The 18,883-nt window shown below is 48.7% G+C and overlaps 1 protein-coding gene across 3 annotated transcripts in view; it reads right to left on the reverse strand.

Moving 5' to 3' along the window:
• Positions 1 to 6,699: 6,699 nt before the first annotated feature.
• adam15 (ADAM metallopeptidase domain 15) overlaps positions 6,700 to 18,883 on the reverse strand; it is a 39,360-nt gene continuing 27,176 nt past the window's right edge. The window contains exons 19-24 of one of the 3 annotated variants that reach the window (XM_069940131.1): positions 14,481 to 14,592; positions 12,360 to 12,492; positions 11,275 to 11,380; positions 9,085 to 9,168; positions 7,910 to 8,043; positions 6,700 to 7,604 (exon numbers count right to left, since the gene is read on the reverse strand). In XM_069940131.1, the coding sequence (XP_069796232.1) occupies positions 7,931 to 8,043; positions 9,085 to 9,168; positions 11,275 to 11,380; positions 12,360 to 12,492; positions 14,481 to 14,592 (548 nt within the window). In that variant the 3' untranslated portion in view covers positions 6,700 to 7,604; positions 7,910 to 7,930. Of the gene's footprint in view, positions 7,605 to 7,909; positions 8,044 to 9,084; positions 9,169 to 11,274; positions 11,381 to 12,359; positions 12,496 to 14,480; positions 14,593 to 18,883 lie in introns of all 3 variants that reach the window. The other 2 variants (XM_069940133.1, XM_069940132.1) reach the window with 2 other exon arrangements.

Here is an 18,883-nt window from a genome sequence, read left to right on the forward strand (position 1 = left end):
TATATGGTGTGTGTGTGTCTGTCCCTGCGCTTTGCTGTATGGTATGTGTGTATGTGTGCCTTCGTTTTGGTGTATGGTGTGTGTATGTGCGCCCCCTATTTGGTGTATGGTTGATGGGGTGTTTGTATGTACACCCACACTTTGCTGTATGGTAGATGGTGTACAGTGTATGGAGTGTGTGTATGTGCACCCGTGCTTTGGTGTATTGTGTGTGTGTGTGTGTATGTGCGCCCGTGCTTTGGTGTATTGTAGATAGTGTATGGTGTAAGGTGTGTGTGTGTGTGTGCCCGTGCTTTAGTGTATGGTATATTGTGCATGTGTATGTGTACCCATACTTTAGTGTATGGTGTGTGTATATGTGACCGCACTTTGTTGTATGGCATATATGGTGTGTGTGTGTATGTGCAAAATCACTTTGGATTTTGGTATATGGTGTGTATGTGTTTGTCTGCAATTTAGTGTATGGTAGATGGTGTGTATGTATATGCACCTGCACTTTGGTGTATGTTGTGTGTATGTGCACCCTCACTTTGGTGAATTGTATATGGTGTGTGTGTGTGCCTGTGCTTTGGTATATGATCCATGTGTGTTTGTGTATGTGCTCGCGCTTTGATGTATGGTAGATGGTGTGTGTGTGCACGCCCATGCTTTGGTGTATGGTAGATATTGTGTGTGTATGTGCACTAGCGCTTTGGTGTATGGTATAGTGTGTGTGTGTGTGTGTGTGTGTGTGTGCACCCATGCTTTGATGTATGGTATATGGTGTGTCTTTGTGACCAGGCTGTGGTTATGGTATATGGTGTGTGTGTATGTGCACCCATGCTTTGGTGTGTGGTATATATGGTGTGTGTGTGTGTGTTGTGCACCAGCGCTTTGGTGTATGGTATATGGTGTGTGTGTGTGCACCCGCGCTTTGGTGTATGGTAGATGGTATATGTGTTTGTGCAACCACATTTTTGAGTATGGTGTGTGTGCGCAGCTGTGCTTTGGTTATGATATATGGTGTGTGTGTGTGTATGTGCGCCCGTGCTTTGGTGTGTGGTATATATGGTGTGTGTGTAGTTGCACCAGCACTTTGGTGTATGGTATATGGTGTGTCTGTGTTCCCACGCTTTGGTTTATGGTAGACAGTATGTAAGTTTGTGCACTTGCGCTTTTGTGTATGGTCTCTGTATGTGCCAGCCGCACTATGGTGTATGATATATATGGTATGTGTGTATGTGCACCCTCACTTTGGTGAATTGTATATGGTGTGTGTGTGTGCCTGTGCTTTGGTATATGATCCATGTGTGTTTGTGTATGTGCTCGTGCTTTGATGTATGGTAGATGGTGTGTGTGTGCACGCCCATGCTTTGGTGTATGGTAGATATTGTGTGTGTATGTGCACTAGCGCTTTGGTGTATGGTATAGTGTGTGTGTGTGTGTGTGTGTGTGTGTGTGTGTGTGTGTGTGTGTGCACCCATGCTTTGATGTATGGTATATGGTGTGTCTTTGTGACCAGGCTGTGGTTATGGTATATGGTGTGTGTGTATGTGCACCCATGCTTTGGTGTGTGGTATATATGGTGTGTGTGTGTGTGTTGTGCACCAGCGCTTTGGTGTATGGTATATGGTGTGTGTGTGTGCACCCGCGCTTTGGTGTATGGTAGATGGTATATGTGTTTGTGCAACCACATTTTTGAGTATGGTGTGTGTGTGTGTGCGCACCTGTGCTTTGGTTATGATATATGGTGTGTGTGTGTGTTTGTGCGCCCGTGCTTTGGTGTGTGGTATATATGGTGTGTGTGTAGTTGCACCAGCACTTTGGTGTATGGTATATGGTGTGTCTGTGTTCCCACGCTTTGGTTTATGGTAGACAGTATGTAAGTTTGTGCACTTGCGCTTTTGTGTATGGTCTCTGTATGTGCCAGCCGCACTATGGTGTATGATATATATGGTATGTGTGTTTGTGCACCCATGCTTTGGTGTATGGTATATATGGTGTTTGTGTATGTGCACCAGCACTTTGGTGTATGGTATATGGTGTGTGTGTGTGTGTGTGTCTGCACTTTGGTGTATGGTAGATGGTGTGTATGTATATGCACCCGCACTTTAGTGTATTGTCTCTGTGCACCCGTGCTTTGGTGTATTGTATATATGGTGTGTTTGTGCGCAAGCAGTTTGGTGTGTGGTATATGGTGTGTGTGTGTGTGTGTGCGCCCACGCTTTGGTGTGTTGTATATATGGTGTGTGTGTGAGTGCACCCATGTTTTGGTGTATGGTATATGGTTTGTGTGTAAGTGCACCCGGCTTTGTTTTATGGTGTATGTGTGTGTGAGAGAGAGAGAGAGTGTGTGTGTGTGTGTGTGTGTCTGTGCACCCGCACATTGGTGTATGGTAGATGGTGTATGGTGTATGTGTGTGTGTGTGTGCACCCATGTTTTAGTGTATGGTATATTGTGTGCGTGTATGTGCACCTGCACTTTGGTGTTTGGTCTATTGTGTGTGTGTGTGCGCTCACACTTTGGTGTGTGGTAGATGGTGTCTGTGTGTGTGCACACACGCTTTGGTGTATGGTATATGGTGTGTGTGTGTGCACACACCTGTGCTTTGGTTATCGTATATGGTGTATGTCTATGTGCACCCATGCTTTGGTGTATGGTGTGTGTGTATGTGTGCCCGTGCTTTGATGTGTTGTATATATGGTGTGTGTGTGTGCCCGCTCTTTGGTGAAATGTATATAGTATGTGTGTGTGTGTGCCCGCGCTTTGTTTTATGGTAGATAGTATGTGTGTGTGCCCCCATGCTTTGGTGTGTGGGAGATGGTGTGCATGTGAGCAGTTGCATTTTGGTGTATTGTGTGTGTGTATGTGCGCCCGCACTTTGGTGTATTGTAGATGATTTGTGTGTGTGTACACCAGCGCCTTGCTGTATGGTAGATGGTGTGTGTATGTGCACCTGCGCTTTGGTGTATGGTAGATTGTGTGTGTGTGTGTGTCTATGCACCCGCACATTGGTGTATGGTAGATGGTGTATGGTGTGTGTGTGTGCACACGTGCTTTAGTGAATGGTATATTGTGTGCTTGTATGTGCACCTGCACTTTGATGTATGGTGGGTGTCTGTGCACCCGTGCTTTGATGTATTGTATATATGATGTGTATGTGCGCAAGCGCTTTGGTGTGTGGTATATGGTGTGTGTGTGTGTGTGCACCTGCACTTTGATGAATTGTATATAGTGTGTGTGTGCCCATGCTTTGTTTTATGGTAGATGGTGTGTGTGGGCACCTGCCCCTTGGTGTATGGTGTGTATGTGCATGCGCCCGTGCTTTGGTTATTGTATAAGGTGTATGTGTATGTGTACCCGCGCTTTGGTCTGTGGTATATATGGTGTGTGTGTATGTGCACACGCTTTGGTGTATGGGAGATGGTGTGTGTGTGGGCACCTGCACTTTGGTGTATGGTGTATGTGTGTGCGCCCGTGCTTTGGTTATTGTATATGGTGTATGTGTATGTGCACCTGCGCTTTGATGTATTGTGTGTGTGTATGTGCACCTGCGCTTTGGTGTATGGTAGATGGTTTGTGTGCGTGTACGCCAGCGCCTTGCTGTATGGTAGATGGTGTGTATGTGCACCTGCGCTTTGGTGTATGGTAGATTTTGTGTGTGTGTGTCTGTGCACCCGCCCATTGGTGTATGGTAGATGGTGTAGGCTGAGTGTGTGTGTGTGCTTTCGTGCTTTATTGAATGGTATATTGTGTGCGTGTATGTCCACCTGCGCTTTGGTGTTTGATGTGTGTATGTATGCCCGTGCTTTGGTGTATGGTATATATGGTGTGTGTTTATTTGCACAAGCACTTTGGTGTTTGGTATATGGTGTGTGTGTGTGTGCACCCGCGCTTTGGTTTATGGTAGATGGTATATGTGTTTGTGCACCCACGCTTTTGAGTATGGTGTGTGTGTGTGCGCCCGTGCTTTGGTTTTCATATATGGTGTGTGTGTGTGCACCTGCACTTTGGTGTATGGTAGATGGTGTGTTTGTGGTTTGAACCATACAGACCAGCTCCCCCTGAATTCGTGGTATTTAACCCTCCAGACTCAGCTGCCAAGAGAGACTCCGTCTATTGCCTGGTTAAAGTCTCGATATATTACATCCACCGCTCAGTCCTCATCGATCTTCTTCAATGTCCCTGAGCAGATTTGGAAGTCACGTCCTCCCACACAGACACCCACCTCCAATCCGTCCCCGATGCCCTGAACGCCAGTCCATCCTTCCCCTCGGAATCCAACGCCCAACATCCTGACCATTCCCCGTTCTCCCCACAGCGGTGACATGTCCCTCAGTGATTTCTCTTCCCCCTTTCCGGAAGAGTGTGGGGATTTTTCCACTTGCGTTCACTCCAAGGCTGGCGAGACCACCTCGTCGTTTTCACAAGCTTCACCATCCCCCGCTTTCAGGCAGGGGTGGTGGAGGACGTCGGGAGGACGAACAACATGGGGTTCCATGGCGGAGAACGCAAGGTCTCTTGGCGTGCACGTCACGGGCGACCCGTCCCTGACACACACCTTCCTCCATTAGTCAGGAAGATGCTGGCACCTCCTCAGGAGGTTAATGGTAAGGTGACCGGACCCCCAGCTCGACCACATCTTATGGCGGCTGCGAAGCATCGGACCGGACGTCGATACAGAGGGTCATTAAAACGGCCGAGAGCATCACTGGGGGTCTCCCTTTCACCACGGTACAGACCCTTCAGCCCACAACGTTGCGCCAACCTATATAAATCTGCTCCACAATCTAACCCTCCCTTCCCTATCGTACCAACCAGGCCCTCTGTGCAATAAAGAAGCCTCCCTTAAACTCCCCCCCCCCCCCTCACCTTGCACAGATGGCCCCTGGTGTTTGCTACTCTCACCCCAGGGTGGGGAAAGGTGCATCAATGTGCAGACCCTTGTCCTCCTCCACTCCAGAGGAGAGCCCCGGCTCCACTGGTCCTGCCTCATTAAAGGCCCCGTTCTCTAGTCCCGGCAACAGGCGAATCTCCCCTGAGCATCCCCCTCCCCCCCTCCCCCCCCACTACCCCGTAGCTTCCACTTCCTTCCCGTAAGCGAGGCGGCCAGAGCTGAACACGTTCACCTCGGCGACCTTTCCCATCCCAGCGCGCAGGGTCGTCAGCCCACGTCTGTCGGGAAGAGGGGTCCGGGAGCATCCAAAACGGGACGGCCCAGGCGGGGTGGGGGAGGAACGGCTTCTACCCGCAGGCTCTGAAAATTATGAACCAGGTAAATCATTCCAACATTTAGATTATTTCCAGGTGAGTGGTTATTACCTGCTGTGTTGTCCAGTGAAACAGTTTGCCGGGTAGTATATGTACAGAGAGATGATATCATTCAAAGTCCCACTCGTCTCCAATGAAACTAATTCTTCCCCGAGACACTTATTGGAGGGGAATAAGACCATTCAGCCCTTCCAGTCCGCCCTGTATTCCATCATGGCTGATATTCTCTCCTTTTTATTAAAAAGTAAAACCACTTCTGCTGCCCTCAACTTATCTCCAGATACATCTTCACACATCCCCCCCCCCCCCCCCACTTCTCAAATGCAGGGACCGGTTCCACCGTGACTCCCTCATCCACCCTCCCAACCGATTGCCCCCTTGGCACCTACCCCCTCGACCCCCCCACCCACCCGGCGGTCGCTGAACCAGGGTCCACACCTCCTCCCTCTCCGCCAAACTGCCCCCTTGGAAGTTCTCTCGTGAATGTAGGCGGGGAGGTGGGGGGGGGGAGGTCGTCGACTGTATCCGCTGGGGTCTCCTCTGCGTCGGAGGGACGGGCCACAGACCGTGAGAAACGTTTCCGTCGGGCGCCTTGGCTCCGTCCGCCGAAAGGAGACGGATCTCCCGGCGGCAGCCCATCTTCTCGCCACCCACAAAATGGAGGATCGACATCGTCCGTCCGGGCTTCCTCCAACCGGACACCATTAACATCGACTTCTCCGGTTTCCGTTACCATCCCCCCCCCTTCTTTCTATCCTTGTCTCCATTCCTCTGGTTCTACCTCTCTCCCCTTCCACCCGCCCCCCCCCCCCCCCCCGGCTTCCTTTACCCCAGATCTTCATTCAGAGCTAAAACCCCTCCCCCTATCAATTCTCACCTTCTCCGTATCCAATTAACATCACCTGTCTATCGGCCTGTCCTCCTCCCCCAACCCCGTCCATTCCATTTGGTTCGGGCGCCTGCCAGCTATTAACTCACACCTCGAGGAAGGGCTCAGGCCCGAATCGTCGGCCAGGTATCGTCCCCTCCTACGGACGCGGTGAGACCAGAGTTCCGCCAGCGTTTGCTGTCCAGCTCCCCACCCCCCACCCAAACAAATGGAGGAACAACACTTCATCTTCTGTCTGGGAGCCCTCCAACTGGACGGCGTTAGCATCCTCTGCTGGTTTCCGTAACCACCCCCCCCCCCACCCCGAGTCCTTTCCTCAAACCTCAGCCCCTCTCTCTCTCCATCCAGAGAGCGACCCTACCACTTGCTTCTCAGCTTTTTTTCCTCTACCTTCCCACCCGACACCTCTTTCCTGCTGGCCTGTGCTCCTCCCCTGCCCCTTCCTCCCTCCCTCCTCCCCTGCCCCTCCCTCCCTCCTCCCCTGCCCCTCCCTCCCTCCTCCCCTGCCCCTCCCTCCCTCCTCTCCTTCCCTTCCTCCTTCCTTTCCTCCTCCCCCTGCCCCTTCCTTGCTCCCTCCTCCCCCTTTTATTCAGACCCCCTCCCCATTTTTTGCTGGCAACGTGACAAAGGGCCCAGGCCTGAATCATTGGTACCCCTACGGACTCCGCGTGACCTGCTGAGTTTTTCCCTTCTGGTTGGGAGTGAACAACATTAACTGTGGCTTGTCTTTAGAACATTGGGAGGGAACCGGAACTCCTGGAGGAAACCCACGCAGGTCACGGGGAGAACTCCTCACAGACAGCGCCAGATTCGAACCCAGTTGGGCTAACTCAGGCGCCTACATGGACAAGGTGTCAGGCCTGAAATATCTTGACCTCCTATGGACGCTGTGAGACCTGCTGAGCTCCTCCAGCATTCTTGTATGGTTCCACACAGGGGTTCAATCTCGTTCCCCTCCCCAATTAACCTTCCGACCCTGTACGATATTTTTTGAACGTGGGAGGAAACCCACACAGTCACAGGAAGAATGTACAAACTCCTCACAGACAGTGCCGGATTCAAACCCGCAACTGGAACGGCCTCACTGTGTCCATGCTCCAATGGATGGCGTTCCAATAATCGCCCCTCCTGAGAATCCTGACAGTTCGATCCCAGCTCCATTCCTCCAGCTCCGGGTCCGTGGCTCTTTGCACACTTGGCCATTTCCCACGGCAACGGCATCCATCTTGGGAGGCCCCAGGCCTAGTGGCCACTTGGAAAAATGGCTTCCGGCGGGCAGTGGCCCAGGGGCTGGTGGAGTGGAGGGGCGGGGGGGCGGACTGTGGGCCCTCTCCGTGCGCTGGAGGTGGGGGAAAGGTACCACGCCATCCCTGGAGCGGGTTGCTGGAGGTCGGAAGACGTCAGGAGCTGGCGGAGGCTGGGGTGGACAGGCGGAACTGCTTATATGGGGGAGGCGGTGGAGGCCTGTGGGGTAAGGGGGGGAGAGAGAGAAGAGAGAAGGGTAAGACCAATCGTACAGAGGGGAGAGCAGAATAGGGGGTGGGAGGGGGTGATGGAGAAGAGTGAGGGAGGAGAGGGGGAGGGAGGGTGTGGGAGAGAGAGGGCAGGTGGAGGAAGATGGGAAGAGGAGGAGGAGAGGTGAAGGAGGGAGTGGGGATGGATGGATGGATGGAGGGTGGGATGGAGGAGTGGGGCGAATGATAAGGTGGGGGGAAGGATGAGGGAGGGGAGAGAGGTGAAGGAACACTGGTCACGGGGGAAGGTCTCACCTAGTGGGAGGGCCGCAATGGTCAGGGACACATCCCGCTTCCAATAATGCTGGTGACCACCCGGTCACCGGACGGAGAACAGGGTCTCGTGGTAACGGCCTCTGGGGCGGAGCCGGGTTCCTTGGCACCAATGGCTGGAAGGGAGAAGGGATGGAAAAGAAACAGGGTGAGTGGGGGAAGATTGCGGTGGGGGAGAGAGGAGGGGGGAGTGAGGGGGAGAAAGTTAATTGTCCCATTTGACCGAGCACTGCAGGCCACTCTGCCCATCCTTCTCTGGGAATTCACTGCCAACTCCCCATGTTGCGGAGCCATCACCACCTCCTCCTCCCCACCACAGAGAAGCGGCCGCGTTCTGTACCCATTATGACAGACGGGATCTCAGGGTGCATGCCCACATCTGTCTCGGAGTGACCGCTCGATAGAATGGGGAGGGAGGGGTTGGTGGCCAGCCTTCAATGGGCCATGAAGTCACGTTATGGCTGTGTAAATCCTTGGGGCACAGGTCATGATGACAGGAAGGATGGGGAGTCTTTGGAGAGAGGGCAAGAGAGTCTCACCAGGATTAGAATGTAAACAGAAGGGAACGGAGGAGTGCAGTAGAACAGAGGGATCTGGGAATACAGAGGACCGGAGGGGGTTACAGAGACAGGGAGGGGTGGAGGGGACCAGAGGGGATTACAGAGACAGGAAGGGGTGCAGAGGTGCGGGGGGGGGGGGGGGGTATGTGTAGGGGACCTGGAGGTTGAGGGTCTTTGAGGTTTAGACTAGCAGGGGAGTAGCTACGTCATATACCCTAGACCGGCGGAGCGGTCCTCTTCTAGGGGGCCATCCTCTGCGACCGAGCGCTGAGCTTCGGGAGGGACGCACATGGAGCTGTGAGGGAAGGGTGACACCCGCCTAGCCAGCCAGATCAGCCGAATCATCCCTAACGATCAATGGGGTGACAGATGTCGCAGCCAGATCGCCCTCACACCCTGAGGTTGAGGGTGATGAGACAGGGAGAGTGGAATGCCACACAAGGACCTGGTACCTGACAAGCTTCCCTTTCCCGAGGCCCGCCCTCCCCTCCCCCAATGGTTCAACTCTCCCTCCCATTTCAAATGCTGGGACGAGGCGGAGCAGACGGATTTGGGATGGAGGGAGGGTCTGAATGGAGGGACGTGCCACCCATTTACCTGGTTGCTCTTGAGAGCCAAATCTCTGGGCAAGGCCTTGGTGAGAGGCGGTGCTGGTGGTCTTCCCGCAACCTGCTGTGTGGTCTGGGCAGAGAAAATTCCAAGGATTAATAAACTCACGGGGTGTCCCCCTCCTGCACAGGACCCACCTTTGAATATCTTCTCCACGTTGAATTTAAATTATACATGTAAACATCCAGCATGGAAACAGGCCCTTCTGGCCCATGGACCCGTGCCACCCAATTGACCTACAAACTCCCCCCTCCCCACCCCGTACATCTTTGAATGGTGGGTGGAAACCGGAGCGCCCAGAGGAAATCTTTATGGGCAGCACAAGATTTGAAACCCGGCCCCGATCACTGGGGCCGTGACGGCACTACGCTAACTGCCAGGCCAGCTGTGCCGTCCTCGCAATTAAACCCCACCCAAATTGCATCCCACTGGCCTCCACTTGTTCCAGCCACCTCATTACAGGAAGGAGGTGGGCGCTACAGAGAGAGGGCAGAGGAGACTCACTGGGACGTTGCCTGGATCAGAGAACGTGGCTTACGAGGCGAGGTTGGCAGAGCTGGGGCTTTTCTCTTTGGAGTGAAGAGGGACGAGAGGAGACTTTATCAAGTGTTCAGGTGTGAGGTAGGGAAGGTTTAGATTGTGGCATTCTGTGCTGTACTTTTCCATGTTCCAGACAACTCTATGTTTAAAAAAAAAACTTACCCCTGGCATTTCCCCGAAACTTTCCTTTCCCCAGGGATGTATGGAGATGGAATGGGAGTGCAGGGACATGATCGTGGTGCCACAGGGAGAAAGGGTGGTCAAACGTTATGGCCTTCATTGGTCAGAAAACATATGGACCTCGGGAGGGCACGTTACAGGTGTAGAGGAGGTAGGGAGGGCACATTACAGGTGTAGAGGACGTAGAGAGGGCACGTTACAGGAGTAGAGGACGTAGGGAGGACACTTTACAGGTGGAGAGGACGTAGGGAGGGTATGTTACAGGTGTAGGGGAGGTAGGGAGGGCACGTTACAGGAGTAGAGGACAGGGAGGGCACGTTACAGGTGGAGAGGACGTAGGGAGGGTACGTTACAGGTGGAGAGGACAGAGAGGGCACGTTACAGGTGTAAAGGACGTAGAGAGGGCACGTTACAGGAGTAGAGGACGTAGGGAGGGCACGTTACAGGTGTAGAGGACGTAGAGAGGGCATGTTACAGGAGTAGAGGTCGTGGGGAGGGCACGTTACAGGAGTAGAGGACGAAGGGAGGGCACGTTACAGGAGTAGAGGAGGTAGGAAGGACCCGTTACGGGCGTAGAGGACACTCGGTGTCTCTGAAGGGACTCTCTCTTGCTTGTCTTTCTCCTCGAGTTAGGGGCGCCGGGCAATGATCACGGTGACTCTTGGTTTGCCTTTCGACGGACGAAAATTGAAGTGCGTCACGTCTATGACATTTTTAGGTGTTAGTACATGACAATAAAGGAACCTTTTGAGCTTTGTGTTTCTCCAACACGTTTGTGCTCTGATCTCGAACCCCAGTGCCCGAATTTAAACCCAGTTTCAACTCACAACAGGGAGCTTGTACTGTTCACGCTGCGCTGTTACAGGGCCAGCGATCGGGATTCGAGTCTGGCGCTGTCTGCACGTTCTCCCCGTGTCTGCGAGTTTCCTCCCACCCTTCAGAGCGCAGGATAATTGGCACGGCCCGTGCCCCGGAAAGGCCCGTATGATGGAAATTAAACAGCCCCCCTCCCATTTTCCTTCCTCTCCCCTCCCAGCCCAATTTCCGGCATTCCTGGAGGCGCGGGGGGTTTGGGGACCCGAAACATCAACCACACGGACACTGCCTGAGTGAGTTCCTCCTCAGGAACCTTTCTTGGTGCCCCAAACACCCACCCACCCCCAAACCTCTCCTGCTTCCTGGAGGGGAGCGCCGGACGTGTTGACGGGTGGGGGGGGGGGGGAGTTACAGAGATATGCAGAGCTGGTCGGCCAACCCCCCCTCCTCACCAGAGAACAGTGGGATATCCCTGAGAATATTCCCCTCCACCCCGTGGCCTCGTGTCACCTCAGAGACAGCCCTAGGTTGGGAACAAAAGGAGGGGTGGGGTCAGCCAATAATCCCCTCCCTCTCCTCCACTTGAGGAGGTCAGCTTTGGCAGGTCCCCAAAATGGCCCGGTTAAAGTCAGCTCTCACTACCTTGAAGGTGTGCGCTGGTACCATTTCCCGCTGGAGCCGATCCGGAGGTTTGTACCTCATCCGGTCCACAGCAGGCAGACGATTCCCGTTCTCCACCCTGGAATTCCTGGAACAAGGTCAAAATCCAAGCAACGGAACCTCGAGGCTCAAAACAGAGATTTTATTTTGTAAAGAGTAATCACCAAGCTGCTTTGACCCGAAGGTTGGGGATGGTACGTTGCATCTAACCAGGATGTTTCCCATGGACGGGGCAAGAGGGCACAACTTCAAGATAAAAGGGCTTCAATTTAAAACAAGGATGCGGAGAAATGTCTTTAGCCAGAGGGTCATGGGTCTGTGGAACTTGTGGCCACAGGCGGGTGTGGGAGCGAGGTCGTGATTGACAGGTACTTGTTTAGGGTTACGGGGAGAGGGGCTGAAAGGGAGGACAACAGACCCGATGGGCCGACTTCTGCTCTGATGGCTTCTTGGTTGGCAGCGCCGACACTACCTGAGGCGGGGCAAGGCCGCCTGCCCCCACCACAGGAGCACCACTGAGAGCATCCTGTCCGGCTGTGTGGGTCAAAGCATGATGCAGAGGGTCGTCACAACAGACGAGAGGATCACTGGGGTCTCCCCTTCCTCGACTGACCACATTCACCGGGACTGCTGCTTACGTCGGGTTCAGAGAATCATCGAGGACCCTTTCCATCTGACCCATTACCATTGGGAAGAAGCATCAAAACCAGGACGGGCAGGCCTGGGAATGGCTTCTTCCCGCAGGCTGTGAGACTGAGGAACGACCAGTCCCGTAACCGAGTAAATCATCCCAAAATATTTATGAATATTTATTTTAAATATCTTTTATTTGTGATTTTATATGTTGTGTGTGAGAGTATGTGCGTGTGTGCATGTGTGAGAGAGAGCGGGGCAGTGGGATCACTGTGGGGAGAGAGTGGGGCAGTGGGGAAAGAGTGGGGCAGTGGGATCAATATGGGGACTGATACAGGGCTGTGGGGAGAGAGTGGTGAATTACGACCCCCTCGGCATCTGTTCCTCGGGATGGAGTACCTCAAAAACCTCCCACCCTCGTACACGCCCCTTACCTGTGACGCCGTGGACCTCCCCACAGTCTCCAAAGCTCTCTCCGTACCGCATCCCGCTTCCAGTAACACAGGACCACTGAGATGGCCAGCAGTATGAGTGACAGGGTCAAGGCCACCAGGTGAGCGGAGATCACTGCTGGAGAAGTAAAACACGAGAGTTTGCAGACCCCGCGGTTGAAGTAAAAAACACAAATCACTGGACAAACTCAGCAGGTCAAACAGTGTCCTTTTTACAGTAAAAAATACATTACCGATGTTTCAGGCTGTGTAAAAATGTCGCCAGGCATCCGAACAAGAGTCGGGGAGGGTGGTTGCAAAAGCTGGAAGTGATAGGTGGAGAAGGGAGGAAGGGGACAGCAATGATCAAGGGGAGGAGGCATGGCTGGGTGAAGGGGTGGGGGGAGGAGAACTGGACAGGGGGAAAGGAGAGCAGGTTAGCAGAAACTGGAAAAATTGACGTTAATACCGTCTGTCTGGAGAGCGCCCAGGCGGAAAATCAGGTGGCGTTCCTCTGATTTGCGGGTGGTCTTGGGGGTGGGGAAATAGTAGGTCAGGCTGTGGACAGACGCGAGTATGGGAGTGTGATGGCTACTGGGAGGTCCCCTGATGCAGACGGAGCGAGGCGGTCTCCCAGTCTGGGCCCAGTCTCTCCAACATAGAGAAGGCCACACAGGGAGCACCGGATGCTGTAAATCAGTCCTGCAGATACACAACCCGGACCGTGGTGTGGTGCCTCGTGTGCCCACGGGTGGGGGGCGTGGGAGGACGAGTGCCCGAGGGAGTAGTCACAGAGGGACCAGACCCTGCGGAATGTTGGGGGGGGGGGGGAGAAGAGATGTGCCTGGCAGCAGGATCCTTCGGGAGGCGTCGGAAATTACAGAGGGTGACGTGTTAGATGCGGAGGCCGTGGGGTGGAAGGCAGATTCAGTGGTTGATGGCACACAATAGATCGGGTGGCAAGAGGCTGGCCCATCCCCCTGGTCAGTCTCCCATTCCCCCATGCCCAAGGGGATTCGGTTTGCCATCAGGTGGTCTTCCTATCCTGACTGCTGCACCACTGGGGGGGTGGGTGGTAGGGGAAGGAGATGCCTATGCCCAGACATTGACAAGATGGGGTGGCATGCTCAGCGCTATTGCCAGGGAACCAGAGAACATTGCAGCACAGAAAACAGGCCCTTAGGCCGATCTAGTCTGTACCGAGCTACAACTCCCCCCTGCCCCACTGACCTGCACCTGGATCATATCCCTCCACAAACCTCCCATCCACGGACCTGTCCAAACTTTTATCTTACATGTTAAGATTGAGCAGCATGTTAAGGAACCCACAAGAGAAAATGCTCTCCTGGATCTAGTGTTGTGCAATGAGATAGGTAGAGTAAATGATGTAATAGTCAGAGACCATCTGGGAAATAGCGATCATAGTATGATTGAATTTCTCATTCAGATGGAAGGGGAAATAGTTAGATCTAAAACTAATGTATTATGCTTAAACAGGGGTGACTACCATAGGATGAGGGAGAAATTGGGCAGAGTGGACTGGGAGCACAGGCTAATTGATAAAACAGTTGAGGAACAGTGGAAGATTTTCAAAGAAATATTTTGTAATGCTCAACAAAAATATATTCCAGTCAGGAAAAAGGGCAGCAAGGGAGGGAAAAATCAACCGTGGTTAACAAAGGAAATAAAGGAGAGTATAAAATTGAAGGCGCAGGTGTACAAAGCTACAAAGAGCATTGGGAAACTGTAAGGTTGTGAAAACTTTTAAGAAACAAGGGGTTACAAAGCGGGTAATAAGAAATGGGAAAAAGGATTATGAAAGTAAATTGGCACAAAATATAAAAACAGAAAGCAAAAAAATTTATAAATATATAAAACGGAAGAAGGTGGCCAGAGTTAACATAGGACCCTTGGAGGATGAGAAAGGAAAACTGGTAGCAAAAAATGAGGAAATGGCCGAGGCATTAAACAAATATTTTGTCTCAGTCTTCACGGTGGAAGACACGTCCAGCATGCCCAAGTGTGGAGTTAAGGATGCGAATGTTGGGGAGGGCCTTGATAAAATAGTTGTTACAAAGGAAGTAGTGATGGAGAAACTAATGGGACTAAAGCCAGACAAATCACCTGGTCCTGATGATATGCATCCAAGGGTTCTGAAGGAAATGGCAGAAGTTATAGTTGATGCATTGGTGGTCATATACCAAAAGTCCTTGGATTCTGGGCAGGTCCCGGCAGACTGGAAGACAGCAAATGTCACGCCACTTTTTAAGAAGGGATGTAGGCAGAAGACTGGAAATTATCGGCCAGTTAGCTTGACGTTTGTAGTTGGAAAAATGCTTGAAGCCATCATTAAAGATGAAATAGTGAAACTTTTGGAACGTAAGGGTTCAATCAGGCAGACGCAGCATGGTTTTAGAAAGGGAAAATCTTGTTTGACAAACTTGTTAGGATTCTTTGAGGATATAATGGGTGCGGTGGATAGAGGGGAACAGGTTGATGTTGTATATATGGATTTCCAGAAAGCGTTTGATAAGGTGCCGCACAAGAGACTTATCATTAAGTTACAGGGAAGAGAAGTCACGTGACAAAGTAGTGGCTGGTCAGGGAATTCCAGCCCTCTCCGGAAAAGTTAAAAAAAAACGCACAAAACACAAAGGAACAAGAGTAAAAATTAAAACAAAGTAAAAATAAAGGTGAGAAGAAAATGGCAGCGAAGAGAGAAAAGTCAAAAACAACGGGAAGAAGAAAGAACGTCGGAAGAAGAAGGTTAAGGCCTTACCTGCCCGAGGAGGCCCGCCGCAGAGAGAGAAGCCCACTCCCTCAGGTCAGTGGAAGTCCCGAGCTCGGGACTACAAAAATGGCTCACAGAGCCGAGTAAAAGTGCGCAACCGCGCATGTGCAAGGAGTCGCGCATGCGTGATGCGCATGAAAAAAAAGACTGACGGGAGGGGGGGGAACAGCTCCGGAGTCGATCTCCACAGCTGAGAGAGACACCTGCAACACAGCAACAGGTGCAGAACAGAGAAAATAACGAAAACAAGAAAGAAGAGGGTAAAAAGAAAACAAGGAAACAACAGATGATCAATCCAGAGGAAGAAAAAGAAGAAGAACAGAAAGAAGTGGAAGAAGAAGAGAAAGGGAAGACAATGGATATATCTTTTTTTAAAGAATATATGGAATCAGTGAAAGAATGGCAATTACAAGAATTTAATGAGATAAAAAGAAGAATTAAGAGTGGAGAAGAAAAAATGAATAAAATAGAAAGGGTCATATCAGAGATAGGAAAAAGAGTGGATAATGTGGAAGAATGAGAAATAATTGTAGAAATGGAAGTAGAGGACTTAAAAGAGAAATTAGAAGAATCTAATAAAAAAGTTAAAGAGGCACAAGAGCTGTTAGCTCAGAAGATAGATATAATGGAAAACTATAATAGAAGAAATAATATAAAGATAGTGGGCCTTAAGGAAGATGAAGAAGGAAAGAATATGAGAGAATTTATAAAAGATTGGATCCCCAGGGTCCTAGGAAGACCAGAATTACAGGAAGAAATGGAAATAGAGAGGGCACATAGAACTTTAGCGCCGAAACCACAACCGCAGCAAAAACCAAGATCCATTTTAGTAAAATTCTTAAGATATACAACAAGAGAAAATATATTGGAGAAAGCAATGAAGAAAGTAAGAGAAGACAAAAAGCCACTGGAATATAAAGGTCAAAAAATTTTTTTCTATCCAGACATAAGTTTTGAACTCCTGAAGAAGAGGAAGGAGTTCAATACAGCAAAAACGATCTTATGGAAAAAAGGATATAAATTTATGTTAAAGTACCCAGCGGTACTTAAAATAGTTATTCCAGGGCAACAAAACAGACTATTCTCGGATCCACAGGAAGCACGAAAATTTGCAGAACAACTACAAAACAAGCAGAGAGATTAAGACATGTAATGAGAGTAAAAATGACCACGAACTATATGTATGTGTGTATATGGGTGTGTGTATATATATATATATATAAATATATGTATACATGAATGTATCCATATTTAGAGGAAAATATATAGAGTATAGATAAGAATTAATAAAGGAATGAAAGGGAATAGAGGGAATAAGGAGGGAATTAAAAGAGTGACCTTTGTGATATATGAAAATTTAAATCTTTTCCGGGGGGGGGGCTGGGTGGGGAGGAGTTACGGTCACTGCAAAATCAGTTGATGTTTGCGAGTGAATTCGCAAATCCAAATGGAGAGGGGAGATGTGGTTGCCTGACAAGGGATAAAGGGTAACTCAGGAGGGGGAGGGGAGAATGGGGTTAAAGAAGTTTTAAATAGGAGAATAAGGAAAATGTTTGATGTTTTAGAAATGTTGTCTTATAAAGTGTTCAAAACAAGAAAGCAGAAATGGATAAGAAGGAAAGGTGATGATGGAGAAACGGAAAGGGAAGATAAACAAAGTATGAAATGGCTACGTTGAACTATATGACTTTAAATATTAACGGAATACATAACCAAATCAAAAGGAAGAAATTGCTAAATTTACTGAAAAAAGAAAAAATTGATATAGCATTTGTGCAAGAAACACATTTAACTGAATTGGAGCACAAGAAATTAAAGAGAGATTGGGTAGGACATGTAACAGCAGCATCGTATAATTCAAAAGCAAGAGGAGTAGCTATATTAATCAGTAAAAATGTACCAATTAAAATAGAAGAGGAAATAATAGATCCTGCAGGGAGATATGTAATGATAAAACGTCAGATATATTCGGAGTTTTGGAATCTACTCAATGTATATTCACCTAACGAAGAAGATCAAAAGTTTATGCAAGATATTTTTTGGAAGATAGCAGATATGCAAGGGAACACATCAATAGGAGGGGATTTCAACCTTAATTTGGATTTAGATATGGGTAAAACTGGGAAAAAAATTAACAGAAAGAACAAAGTAACCAAATTTATAATTAAATCGATGCAAGAAATGCAACTTTTGGATATATGGAGGAAACAACACCCAAAGGAAAAGGAATATTCATATTATTCGGGTAGACATAAAACATACTCAAGAATAGACCTATTTCTGTTATCAGCTCGTATGCAAGATAGAGTAAGAAAAACAGAATATAAAGCTAGAATACTATCGGACCATTCACCCTTGATATTGACAATAGAGTTAGAGGACATCCCTCCAAGAATGTATAGATGGAGATTAAACTCCATGCTACTTAAAAGGCAGGATTTTAGAGAATTCATTGAAAGACAAATTAAAATGTACTTTGAAATAAATACGGAATCAGTGAAAAATAAGTTTATACTATGGGATGCAATGAAAGCGTTCATCAGAGGGCAAATAATAAGTAACCAAGATGAAGAAGGACTATAATCAGGAAACAGAGCAGTTGGAAAGGGAAACAGTAAATATAGAAAAAGAATTAGCAATGAAGGAAGATACAACTAAAAGAAGAGAATTGGCAGATAAAAAAAATAAAATATGAAACACTACAAACATATAAGGTGGAGAAGAACATAATGAAGACAAAACAGAAATATTATGAACTAGGAGAAAAAATGCACAAAATTCTAGCATGGCAGCTTAACACAGAACAAGCTAAGAAAATGGTATTTGCATCAAGGAAAAAAGACAAACAAATCACATATAATCCAACGGAGATCAATGAAAACTTCAGAAAATTCTATGAACAATTATACCAAACTGAAAACGAAGGGAAAGAAGGCAAAATAGATGAATTTTTAACTAAAATTGAACTACCAAAATTACAAATAGAGGAACAAAATAAATTAACAGAACCATTTGAAATAGTAGAAATACAAGAGATAATAAAAAAAACTACCAGGAGAGGATGGATTCCAAATAGAATTCTATAAAACATTTAAAGATTTATTAATTCCTCCCCTCCTGGAAGTAATCAACCAGATTGACAAAACACAAAGCTTACCAGATTCATGTAAAACAGCAATAATTACAGTAATACCAAAGCAAGGGAAAGATCCACTTGCACCAGCGTCATATAGACCAATATCATTACTTAACACAGATTATAAGATAATAGCTAAACTATTAGCAAACAGATTAGCAGATTATGTACCTAAAATGGTAAATCTAGACCAAACTGGATTTATTAAAAAAAGACACACAACAGACAATATTTGTAAATTTATTAACTTAATTCATGCAGTAGAAGGGAGTAAAGCGCCAACAGTAGCAGTTGCTTTAGACGCAGAGAAGGCCTTTGACAGAGTAGAACGGAATTATTTATTCAAAGTATTGCAAAAATTCAGTTTACCAGAGAAGTATATTAATTGGATTAAAGCATTATATAAGGGGCCATTGGCGAAAGTGACAGTAAATGGATATATATCAAAGCAATTTAACTTAAGCAGATCAACAAGGCAGGGATGCCCACTTTCACCCTTATTGATCGCGTTAGCTATAGAACCACTAGCAGAATTGATAAGAACAGAAAATAATATAAAAGGGATAAAAATAAAAGTCAAGGAATATAAAATCAGTTTAT

Source organism: Narcine bancroftii, chromosome 5 (genome assembly GCF_036971445.1).
Source record: "Narcine bancroftii isolate sNarBan1 chromosome 5, sNarBan1.hap1, whole genome shotgun sequence".
Lineage (NCBI taxonomy): Eukaryota > Metazoa > Chordata > Chondrichthyes > Torpediniformes > Narcinidae > Narcine > Narcine bancroftii.